Here is a 13,629-nt window from a genome sequence, read left to right on the forward strand (position 1 = left end):
CGATTTAAGAGAGACTCCATGTGCATTTTTGTACTGTGCACAATAATTAGAGCTGTCGCCACAAATTCGAAAATTTTGCATTCTAAACTATTTTTGTTTTTGTACTAACTTGAACTAAGGGTAATGGACTTCCTGATTGGATACAGTTCTGCCTTTATCCTGAAAATAAAAAAGAAACCTGGGTAGATGGAACATTATGACATGAACTTAACACCAGAAAAACTAACTTTAGTAGACCAAAAAGTAAATTGACTAGGTAAATGTTTGATAAAACGTGGTGCAGACAGCTTCTGGCTTGTCCTCTGAGTTGTCTGAGTTTTTAAAACTGAACTGAGATGTAAAGAAACAGCCGTGTACTTATTTTACATCACTGTGGCTGTAGAGAGAGAGTGCAGTGGCTTAACCAAAAGAGACAACAAAGCATGCAATCGATCATGTTTGAAAGAATTTATGTACTTTTTATGGAACTTAATTAATTGCCATTAATGCATTAATGCTGACAGCCCTAACATTAATGCATCTTTATTATTCAAATCGCTACAATTTATTTTGCAGTTTTAGACGGGATCAGTATAAGCAGATGCACTGAATTTGAACTGAAAATGGGGATACTGCTGTTCAGCTCTGTGTGTACAATAACAGCCTATGAATCTCCATCTATTATAGCTGTAATGGGCCCTCTTCATAATAGGGACATATAGAACTGACAAAGACTTTAGAGCAGTTCTTGGTTGCTCCTTGGTGGAGTCTTATTGTGCTCTAAGGTTAGCAATGTCACATCATCATGGACCTGATCTTACCTCATTTTTAGGCAAAAAGGCCCTGGACCTTAACAAGCATAGATTAATTTGCTTGTCACATAATGTAGGCACAAGGTGTATAAGTGACAACTGTGTTGGGAGAACACTGTACATCACAGCACTAGCGCTAGGTGTATGATGAGTTTCTGTGTGATACTTTAGTAAACTAATCATTTGGCTTTTACACCTACTGAGTCAGCACCAGGGATTGAAGACTTCACCTTGGTCTTAGAAAATATACTCTTTGAAAGCCATATTTACTATTTTCTGACATTTACAACAGAAATCAATCAAGAGATTACCAGCAGAATGATTATAATTAAACAGTATTTGCAGCAGATGGTTGCATACCTACTTTTGAAGACTTCAAATAATTAATAAGCTCTGCTTTTGTTTTGATTTGCATTTTTTAATGAAACCCCTCCAAGGATACAAAAAACACTAATGGTTGACGTTTATTTTGGGAAGTTATTTATTCATTTAATGTGAGATTTCTCACAATAGGGGGTCTAAGAACAATGTAACACCTTCTTCCCAAGCTTATTGATGTCTTAGAAGTCTGCAGCTTGTTGGGAAAAAGCATTTTCCTATATCAAGAGGTATTGTTTGAGCAGAGGTAGAGTGAAGATCAAAACTAATCAACACATCCTGAAAAAAGGAGATATCCTCATATATTTTCAAAAAACATATTTTAGCAATGTTACAACTGCCAAAACTTAATCATATTAACAGTTACACATCTTTGTAACATTTACTGTGCTCTCAGAAAAGCTGGTCTTTGCAGTTTTGTATGAACACAAAAGAAAAAATCCCCTTAGGAACAGCGATAGACTTTAAAATAAAGACTTTTGCCCTAATGTTATTGTGAATTAGTGCTTACATAAGACATCTATGTATGCTTTTTTGGTGCAGTATTTACTCACACATCTGCATGTGCAACAGTGTGCTGTGGGCATGGTGCAATACTATACTCAACATGGCACTTTATAATCTTGGACAGCAGGGCTATGTGCAATACAACATATACTTCATATTTCTGTGCAATAATTTCAGCAATGTGCAATATGAGGACCTGAGTTCTCAGGCAGCTAGCACCATGCACTTTAGCACTTGGCACTTTAGCACTATGGCACTTTAATTAGCACTAGCACTTTTTAATCTAGTGTATATAATTACCATGGTTCCCCAACTCCCAGCCTGTTCTTAATCCAAACTGTATGTCCTTTAGTTTGTTCATAACTTATGTATGTTGCTTGTCTTTTAATATGCTCTGTGTGTTTTATTCCTATTTACTGATGTTTATTTTTGTTCCCTGTGTTTACACCAACCTGCTAATGGGACTGGGGATGAAAATTAGCCATTGGGCTGTAATCCCATGTATTTACATGTAAATATCCATTAATGCATATTGTCCCATTAAAAAAAAAAAATCTCAAATAAATGAAGAGTAGAACAACAGTGAAATCAGTGAAATTTGTGTAACAAGTTTGTGCTTGGCTCTAGCACAGATTGATATTTTTGTCCCAAACACATCGTTTGTGATAACAGGCACAGACATTTACAACTTTCTCAGACAATTACATATTGGGATGCAGGTGATTAGCTGACTAAATCGATAGATTCAGATTCCTTGGTCCGCAGCACCAGAATTATGAGTTGGTTCAAGTATCAACATGTTTTATCAGTTGAGCCCACAATCCTGAAAATGGTAACCAAGCTATCCAGAGGCTGTGTCAGATTATACTCACATGTAACTGGAGTATTGTGTGACAATATTCAGTTCAGGAATGTGGACTTTCACCTGCAAAAAGGGTCAAACTACAGTGTTGCCTGCACTGCTAACATTGGCCGTATTCTGAAAAACAACTTTGCACCTTTATGGTGTGAAATAGTTTACTGATGCAGTGTGAAGTTGGCTTATAGAATGTATTTCTTTCACTTTAGACCAGTCAGCAAAACACAATTATATTTTTCTCTACTGGATGGGAAATTGGTTGCCTAGGAACATAAGTCTCTCCATCCATCCAACCAACAGAGCAGCCTACCCTGTCACAGAGCTGTCTTTTTTCATAAGAGGTGGGGTACACCTTGAACTGGTCACCAGTTAATAACAGGGCTAACAAAAGAGACAAAAGAGCAGCCTCTCTCACACCTACGGACAATTTAGAGTCTCCACTTAACTTAACGAGCATGTCTGAAGGAGAAAGTCATAGTACCTGGAGAGAAGCCGCAGGGAGAACATCCAAACTCCACACAGAAAAGCCCTCTCTGACCGAGATTTGTAAAGAAACCTTTTTGCTGTGAGGTCCCTGCACTTCCATGCAGCCCTCTAGACAATTCCACTACAATTAATTAATGTCACTATGCAGCAAAAAAGACTATCAAAATGTCATCCAAAAGCAGCCTCTGATCAGCACCACAGACTGCAGACAGAGCAGCGTATCACTCACTGTTAACTAACAGTGTGCCACCTCAGCCTGGTTTTACTAAACTACCAAACATGTGAAATTATTTCTATAGGCAGATTACACAGCATATTGATGATAATTAAACAAATAGCCATGAACATCTGCAGGGATACTTTGTATATGTCAGCACATTATGTATGACAGCATCTGATTGTTCATATGCAGAATTCATCATTTATTATTAACGGCACAGCGGCCTTATTTAATCACAGACACACAGTGGGAGCACATCTCTATAATTTGCTATGAATTCAAATATCATCCACTCTGTAACAGAGAGGAAATGTGTAGAGTTTGCACTTTCCACCACACTGGCTTTAAAGACTATTTTATCATCCCTTCCCTGTAAGTTAAAATGGCTCTGATTTTAGCCAAGGATCCAGAAAACCAAAACCATCTAAAAATTGATGTTTTCATTCTTAAAATGTACAAAGAAATCTTTATTATGTGCTCTATTTCTACAGAGAATGATTTCCACCTAGTTTAGTAAATGCTGTAAAAAGCATGTACACAGAGCTATAACGGGAGCGTAAAGCTGCTTGCTTTTTACAGATGGAAGGCTTTACGGATGCCTCCTGCACACTCTGGACAGCCCTGATATGTTTGTTGCTCCAGCTCTATCTTTTCTTAGCAGAGCTGGGATCTTTCTTTGATGCATGCAGAATAGCCATACTGCCTTCTGTTTAGGTGCACAATGGCATTATGGTCAGTGCAGCCATGATCCTATTGTTCACACCTGACTGAAAGAACACTCACACTAAATACAGGCACACACTGTATAGACCACAAAAGCCAGATGCATGGAGGTAAACAGTGGTGGTTCTCCTAGCCTTGCTTACATATGACCACTTAGAGCCTTACAGTGTCATAGTAGACACACAATGACAAAGTGAATCTGGCAGTTTGTGCTATAGCTAGAAATTCCACCACTGTTATGAAACAAAGGTCAGTGGAAGTATAGTAGGGGGAGAGAAGGGGCAGGGATCAGGACAGTATGTGAGAAAACGACAAATGGAGAAAGAGCGTGAGAAAGAAAAGCAAAAGACACAAAAGAAGAGAAGGAGTTGGAATAAGTGTTGCATTAAAGGGAGCGGAGAAAGAAAGGTAAAAAGAAAGACAGAGAAAGAAGAGTGTGAGAAAGAGAAAGCAAAGTAGTGAGAAAGAGAAAGTATTAGAGAGAAAATAAAGAGAAGAAAGCACAGGAAAAGAGTGTTAAGACAAAAGTTTGGTTTCCATTCAAATTTATCACAAAAATGCTGAAAATTGTTAGAAATTTGTCAAAAGAAGATGCAAATGTATGCATGTTTCCATCTCCTGTTTTAGAAGTAAATGAAGAAGGAAGGGCTGGACAAATAATCGCAAATTACATTAAATCACAATATGGCATGCTGCAATTTTTAAATTGCAGAAAGTGAATGTGTCAAGAAATGTGTCAAAACACTAGTTTAATACAATCGTTTTTCTTTTTTTTTGCTCTTCAGATTATGCAAACATTCAAGTGTCTTTTTCCTTTCTTTTTCTTTTTTTTTTTTTTTACAAAAATGCTACTTTTTTGTCATGTATGTTTTTCTTAATCAAATGAAAATAATATAAATGATCTTTCCCTTCAATATAGCAATTGATATCAAACTTGCTACAATATATTAGCCAAAATCTCAAGGAGATATTTTTTTTCTAAATGGTTTATCCCTAGTTTAAGTTATTTAATATTGTGCTTGTCATGATATAGAGTGATTTCTTGCCTATGTGAGATGAAGTGAGGAACCTAAAAATAATTGCATATTAATTGCAATCACACTATTTGGGGGAAAAAAATCAGATTATTTTTGCAAATCGCCCAGCCTTAAACAGGAGTCAGCAGGTCGAGCAGTCGGACAGAACTCATGAAAAAAGAAAAACACTGCAGAGGGCGAGGGCTTAACACTGCATTGAAATATGGGTGATAGCCTATACCAGTTGTTCCCTGATGGACTGCCAAGGCATGATGGTGTGGGATGAGGCAAGCCTAGTGCCATGCGAATTTATATCTACACGTTATTACTAGGGTTGACTAACAATTGACATTTTTTAATTGATTGATCCCAGAATTTCTGTAGTTTGCAATTTTGTCTTGTCTTCAACTAAGGGCATTTTACATCCTTTTTTAATATAGACCTGCCTTAATTTTGCAATAAAATAAGGAAGTTCAGGTAGATTAATGAACATGGCATGATCTAAACCAGGTATGGGCAACTTTGGTAACTGAAAGGGCCATTTACATTTTATTATCACTGTCAGAGGGCTACAGAGAAGATACTCACAAATATAATATAATTCAATGAAAGGGACAAATATATAGCTTTCATCACAATTATTGTAGCAATCATTTATACTTAAAATTTGCCAATATCTGAAATACTGATAGTTACAAATTAATTTAGCCGATACCAGTATCAATACCGATTTTCAACTGTGTTTCAGACCTTAAACCTCAGTCCTTAAAACACACAATTCAAAGTATGAGGATGATCAAAATAACACTATTTCAGTCCTTTGTATTTTAAGGAAAGATGATGAATGAAGAAAAGACTTAGGCTGTAGTCGGTCTGTTGGTCCAGCCCAAAACTTCACTAAGTTATATGTTCATAAAACCAGTTTTTATACCTGATATAGGCAGATTTTTATTGGCAAAATATTGGTTGTAAATATCAGCAGGAATATTCATAGCTATGATACAGATATGATACCGATGTCATTCGGATATTATTATGCAACCCAACAGTAAAACAGTCAGTGTTTGTTAACAAAGGTGCAGATGACTTTGGTCCACTAAAGTTTGTGCAAGTTTTTTTAAAAGTGAACTGGGACATTAAGGAGAAGTATTATACTTACAGCAGAAAGATGTTGCAGTGGCTAAACCAAAGAGTGCTAAAGGAGACAATAAAACATTGATAATAATAATAATAATTTGTTGACCTTAAAGAGGTAGTAAACTACCAAACTGATTAAAATGTGCATTTTATGACTTGACTTGAGCTCAAACTGACAACCTGGTAGCTTTCTACATCACAAATTTAAATAAAAGGTGCAGTGTTATGAAGGAATGGTGCTTTCCATTTAATCTCAAAACTTGGAAATTCTGATTTCGGAAAGCCTGAACCCCCAGTACCCCTAGGTATGAGCTCATAGAAAAAGGAACACATTCAACTCAAGTGTAAGATCATTCCCAGCTCCAACATCTGAGTTCTGAGGTAAATGGATGCAGCATTACTCTCCTTCTTCTCAGTTCCAGACTGTGCATTTTTCACATTCCTCAAGAGTAAGCTCCGAGTGTTAACTTAACTTAACACTTTAATTAATCACAATTTATGCATTAATGCTGAAAGCCCTTACCACAACTACATAGCAGACACTGTAACATGTTTAAAGAGGCTATATTATATATATGAATATGGTATACCTTGAGATTTTGACTTGATCTAAGTTGCACCCTTTGGCAAAAAAGTCTGAAAACCCTGGGCTATGACTTAGAAGCTACAGCAGAAAGTAGTGTGGAGATAAACAAAACAAAAAGGGGTTTATCTGTGGAAATGGAGAGTTTTGAACAACTGTCTAAACCTATGTGCTCTTGAAAGAGATCTCCTAACAGCCCTGGGTGCATACTTAATAATGTTGATACTGAGATGTCAACGTTTCCTCTCTAAATGTGCTTATTTTCCTTGTATAGATCTGCAAACTTTCAGTCTCTCCCAGGCATACATTTGTTAAATATGTATTATTTTTTTCTTAATCTGAAACAATTCTAGCCAGATTTTTATGTGCAAATTAAAAATGCGTGTGAAAACTGGTGTATGAAAACCCCTCTACAGTCAGAAAGTGAAAGAAAAAAAAGTGGGAGGAAAGATTAGATAAAGATAGTGCTGCACATAACATCACTTACTTCTACGAGCAAATAAAACACATTTGAACTTGACCTTGAGGGAACAAAGGAGGGAGAAGGAGGGCATTAGAAAAGAAGGAACAAACAGAAGGAGAGAGATAAAGCGTAGAAGAGAGAAAGAGGCAGAGAAAAAGTTAGAGACTGAAAAACAGGAAAGTGTAAAACTGATGACCTGAATATAATAGTTAGGTCTACTTATGAATATCATGTTCCCTTTTTACAATGTTTTTTTTTTCCCACTAAATGTACGTTGTGCTTCCAAAAATCCAGATTAAAAACCAAGATGATTAAGCCTTTTCTGTGGCGGCTTCTAAATTGTGGAACAAATTACCTCTGGATATCAAAAATGTCCCCCACCCTAACCAATATTTTACATCATTTTTCTCATTTTTATTCTCTGGCTTTTACGGTGATTTGGCATGAGAGTTGTGTGATGTCTTTAATTTCTTAATCCTTGTGTTTTATATCTTATTTTTGTATGTTTTTATTATGTGTTTTTTATTCCTTTTATTGATATTATGGTCTTCATATTTTCTTTTATATCTTCCTCTTAATGTTTTTATCCCTGTTTGTGTCTGTTTTTACTATACAGCACTTTGGTGAACTTTAATGTTTTTAAAATGTGATATATAAATAAAGTGGACAGTATCGTACCTTCAAAAAAGTCTCTGGATGTGAAAGCAGAGAAGGCCACAGATGATGCTATCATAAATCTTAAGTATGGTACGTTGCTCCAGCATGCACGTATTTTCTGCACTTTTTTTGGTTATTATTATATAATTCAATTCAAGGGATAATATTTATTAATGTGCTGCCTTTTATTAGATTAATTTTAATTAACCGAACTGTGGCATCTGTAAACCCTAATACAAAGAGTGGGAAGACAATGAAAGTAAGCATGTGAGATAAAGAGGACAGAGAAAAAGAAAAAGAAGGTAGAAAGTCAAAGAGAGATAGAGAGGAAGAGCATTCAGTGTTGCTGCAGTTGAACTTGTGTGCCATTGATGTTTTGTCTATGCTTACATTCTTGTAATCTTTTCCTTTCTCCAGGTGGAGGATGACTGGAAATATGTGGCCATGGTGATCGACAGGATCTTCCTGTGGGTTTTTGTGATGGTGTGTGTGCTGGGAACACTGGGACTCTTCCTCCAGCCACTCATCAGCTTCATGAAATGAAGCACATTCTCACTTCTCTTTCTCTCTTTTTGACTTCTTCTGCCCGTCTCCTCCCCCCTCGTTTGAATTGCTCTGGGAATTACACCTCCTGCAGCTCTTTCACATCACAGAGCTGAGATGTCTTCTTTCTCTCTTTCTGGCTTTTTGTCTCTCCTCTTCCTGCGGCTTCTCTTCAATCACCTATCAATTCTAGCATTTATCTCTCCATTTCCTTGTATGACTTCTCATTTCCCCATTTCTCTTTTGCCTTGCCCCTTCAATTTGCACACCGTGCTGTTATCCAGTCTCCTCCTCCTCATTTTTTTGCTGAAACAATTACTACATCTGTTTCCTTTTCCTTGCTCTTTCTCTTTTTTTCTCTAGTGCCATGGTTTGACCTGTCACTGCCTGCAGCTTATCTTGCTCTCATTGTGTCTGTTATTCTCTCTGTTTTATACTGTGTTTATCTCAATATGTCCACTTTATCATCACTATTGCTTATACTATGTTTAACAATGATGAATTATTTTAGTTGGTATTATAATTACCATGCAAGAATCTGTCAACATTCAGATCATTGAGGGGGAAGGACTCAAATGTTTTTTGTTTTTCAGAACCACTGACATTTTAAACCATTACAACTAAGACAAACACTTGAGAAATATAGTGCTGTATATCAGTGTTTAATGTCTTATAAAAACAAACACTTCAGTTTGTTGGACAGCTTTTTATAGGGATGTAATGATACCTCACTGTACAATTAAAACTCAGTACTAACATGGACAATTTAAATCAATTTGTCCAAAATATATATTGCTAATCCATTCTTAAACCAACAGAGGGTGTTCTTAATATGTTTTCAACCTCAGGATTAAAAAGTATTACTTAAAACTGATGGATGGTATAAAAAATGTTGGTATTCAGTACGTTACTGGTGTTTCTTGATGTTTGGTATTTGTAGGTCAAATATGGCACAGTGTCAATGGTGAGGTCAGACAGCTGACTCCACTCATTTATTCAGTTTTACACAGCCCAAGCCACAGCAATGAGAGAAAAGCATGTCTGTTACCAATAACAACTACAGCGAGTCATCCACTGTAATCTGCGTCCTGCACAGTTGAGCAGCACGGGCTAGCGATGTCTCCCATGGAGCAGGTCACCAAGCACCTCAGTGACAAACACACAGACATGTTCACTGGTTCGCTTGAGTTCTAGCTGGCTGGCCCATTAGTAGGAAGATGATGGGCAGCATTAGCGTAACAGTTGCATGTCGCTATAAAGCCTACCCAGCATCATAAATAGTATGTAATAGAGCCATGCTCGAAATGTGAGATCATAAACGACAAATGTGGGACACTTAAGCTGTTTGGTGTCTCATTTGTGTGCTTTTAAAATGACCGAACACCTAAATAGCTTGTATATACAGTGTTTAACAAATTTATTAGACCACCCTAACCCTAACCAAAGTAAGGTTTATGCCACAGCTGCCCTAAATTAACAGCATTGGTAATTACCAAAATCATTTTTTATGTTTCTGCAATGGTTAATACACCAATATGTGGAAGCTCTTTAACCCATATGCCCATTATATAACCCATATTAATGCTAAAATATAAATATTATTGTTATCCATGAATTTTTAAATTTACTGATTCCCAAAAAACTGAAAAAAACAGTAAAGCACATTATTATTTCTTGATTAATATGTCAAATTATAGTTACTTACTTGCATTCCTGAACAGAAAAATTAGTTTTAGTGGTTGAATGTTATGTTTGATTAATTTCTGACTTCTCAGAGAAACCCAGTGAGCCAGCTCAAATTTGGGTGAATTCAGTGTGAAATCCCTCATTCCTGTTCAAAATGGTAAAACATGGAGAGTTGACTGAAAATGAAAGAGTCCACATTAAAGCACTTCATGATGCTGGATGGTCTCTGAGACAAATCTGCCAGGTGGTCTAATACATTTGTTAAGCATTGTATATATAACGCTTCTTACTTATGTTACATGTCACGCTCTAGTGTGAGATTTAAAAAATAGTCATTCCCTCCATGAACCTATTTTTACTCTGGCTAGTGCCCAGACTTAACAGAATGCCCTCAATAAAAAATGCAAATACATGGTAATTTAGTTACTGGAGCAACATTTAAGTGGAAATGGCCGGCTCACAGATTTTAGAATCTATTTTATTTATTGTATTTTACAAGCATTGTGCAGGGCAGGTCTAAAAAACATAACATGTTATGTATAAAATTATGAAAAATAACAACATTTCATCCAAATAATAGAATCACAATTAAGTTTAACTGCCAAGTAAATTTTCACATACAAGGAATTGGACTTGGTGTTTGGTGCAAATCAAGTAACAGTGGAAAGAATAAAAAATAAGAGGCTAATAGAAATATTTTCCAGCTAATAAAAATATTAAGATGCAAGAAACAAATAGATTATTATAACAATGTAATAACAAAATACAATAAAAACATCATAAAAGTGTGTGCAAAGGTGAAAAAGAGTGAAAGTGTACAGATGGGCAAGTGTACTGGAGAATAGTGCCATTTTTTAAATGAGTTTAACACACAGTGTGTAGTTGTGAACAGAAGAGATAAAGTCTGATGTGAGTTAATGAAACGCACAGAGAGCATAAACATGCATTTTTCTGTTGACTGATTTTTGTGCTCACAGAGACTGTGGGGGGAGAGGGGAGGGCCAGAGTACTGTTCATTAGACTGACAGCAGAGGTGGAGAAACTTCTTGTGGCAGGTTTTGGTCCTGATGGACCTCAGCCTCCTGCCAGAGAAGAGGGCCTCAAAGAGTCTGGGGTGAGAGGGGTCAGCTGCAATAATAAACTGTAATATAATATAATATAATATAATATAATATAATATAATATAATATAATATAACAACAGATAAACAACGTGCCCTGATCCATCTGAAAGTAAAGATATCTCTGAAATATTCTTGTAAAGCCTGGGTCACATAATTTTGTATAAGTCCTAAGTCTTTGACCAAATAAATACAGAATACCAGATACTTTATGTTAATTTAAAGGTCACATATTATGCAAAATACACTTTTTCGGGCTTCTCTAACAAAAATATGTGCCCCTGGCCTGTCCACAACCCCCCAAGAATCAGAGCCCCCCTCCTTTCTCCATCTTTCAGAAAATGTGTGCTGAAACAAGCCATTCTCAGATTTCCCCCTCATGAAGTCATGTGGGAAGTTAGCACCGTCCCCAGGTTCGGTTGGCCCTCCCCGCTTGGAGGAGAGTTCTGCCCTCCTCTCCTGATCCTCCTCTCAGCTGCCAGCTAAGAGGAGGATCATGAGGATCATGAACACACAATTACGTATTCTTATGAAAACAAAAAGGGAAAAAGGGATATTTTGTATTTTTTTTTGTATGGCAGAGAACTGAAAAAAAAAGATGTCAGTCTTGTCTATGTAGAAATTGGAGAAATGTTAAATAACCTGATAAATGGAATCATGAACACAATATCATGATGCATATTATATTGTAAATTGAGTCTAACATTACATCCCTTGTTGATGATGTCATACATAATGTTATCTGAAGATGTGGTAATGGCTGCCTCTATGAATCCACAATGTTTCTTTGTCAGTTTATTTGCTTTTTTGATGACCTGTGTAAACATTTGTAAATTAGAAGCGGGTTATGCATGGCTACCGAGAAGGACACTGGCTATGGCAATAAACATGTTATGTTTTTTCCACATTTTGGGCACACAAAGTATGTTTATGCATCTAACATCAATTCACAACCTCACTGTAAACTGACAATGTATAGAAACACTTTGAAATGCACAATGTAGAATAAACTTGTATGAAAACGCAAAAAGGCCATATTGTGTCAAATCATGTAATAATAAAAAAAAAAGATCCCTCACAACTTCTGTTTGTAGTGGCTTGTGTAATGCTGATCTGCATATTGATTAGATTTGCCCAGACACAAATAAAAAGGGTGGGAAGGTCTAAGAATTACTGCTTGGCTGTGATATACCTGCACAAAGTTTCCAGCTGCTGAGCCGTAAAAGTATAGTAATGGGTTAAGATGTAAGATAGGGGTGTTTTCTGCAGTACAAATGTTATTAGGAATGGCTCATCATGAGGCCTAATGACCTTTACCTTGGACCTTTTACCACCAAAATCTAATCAGTTTATCCTTGAGTGATGTGGACACTTGTGCAAAGTTTGAAAAAAATCCTTAAAGCATGATTGAGAAATTGTGTGGTTGAGCAAAGGATGTACATAAGCTCCATCACCTTTGATCAGCTTATCCGTGAGTCTTAGAAGAAATTTGTACGCTTGAGTTTGAAGACAAACTCACATTTCAGAGACTTTTGACCTCTAAATTGTAATCACCCCTGAGCCAGGACAAATATTTGTGCAAAGTTTAAAGAAAATTCTTCAAAATGTTCTTACGATATTGTGTTCAGAAGAATGGCCTGGTAAGCAAAGGATGTGTATGAGGGCCAATGATCTTGTCCTTTGATCTCCAAAAAATATAAAAAATACCCCATACCCAGTATCACTCGCTGGCCGAGCACACCACCAATGCAGAGAGCCGCCCCCCTAGCCATGCTGGATTGTTTACCGTGGAAACACTTAGACAACTTTGCAAGCAGGGATGGACTCGCTATCTGGCATACTGGACATTTCCTGGTGGGTCGACGCACTTTTGGGCCAGTATGATTTAAGACATAGGACATGATTTGATGAGTTCAGTGTGGAAGAACTTGACTGGCCAGTGCTGAACCCTGACCCCAACCCCATCAAGCACCTTAGAGATGAATTGGAATGGAGATTGCAGGCAAAGGCCTCCTCTTCCAGTGTAAGTGCCTGACCTCTTCAATGCTCTGCAGAATGAATGAGCACAAATTTTCACAGAAACACTCCAAAATCTGAGGGAAAGCCTTCCAAGAAGAATGGAGGCTGATATAGCTGCAAAAGGAGGAACAACTCCATATTAAAGTGCATGTGTTTAAATAAAATGGCATTACAGTCCCTGCTGGTGTAATGGTCTGGTAGCCAAACACCTCTGTCCATACAGTGCATTTTGAAGATTTGAGGAAATCGGTGTAATGAACTGAATGAATATTGCACAGCCATTCAGCTAAAATCAAATTTAGGGCAAGGCTTTTCACCACCATCTGCAGCTGGGTCTCAGCTAAGACAAACGGGACTTGGTGCAGGCAGGTGAGAATAATTTTTTTTTATTACAGAGGGTAATACTCTAATTTGGAGCCACCGGCCACAAAATAAATGACA

At 36.9% G+C, this 13,629-nt stretch overlaps 1 protein-coding gene across 1 annotated transcript in view; it reads left to right on the plus strand.

The window, feature by feature from the left end:
- chrna6 (cholinergic receptor, nicotinic, alpha 6) overlaps positions 1–10,000 on the plus strand; it is a 46,309-nt gene extending 36,309 nt beyond the window's left edge. Inside the window, exon 7 of the mRNA XM_041797541.1 lies at positions 8,238–10,000. Coding sequence (XP_041653475.1) covers positions 8,238–8,363 — 126 coding nt within the window. The 3' untranslated portion in view covers positions 8,364–10,000. The remainder of the gene's footprint in view (positions 1–8,237) is intronic.
- The last annotated feature ends 3,629 nt before the right edge of the window (positions 10,001–13,629 follow it).

This window comes from Cheilinus undulatus, linkage group 10 (assembly GCF_018320785.1).
Source record: "Cheilinus undulatus linkage group 10, ASM1832078v1, whole genome shotgun sequence".
Classification (NCBI taxonomy): Eukaryota; Metazoa; Chordata; class Actinopteri; order Labriformes; family Labridae; genus Cheilinus; species Cheilinus undulatus.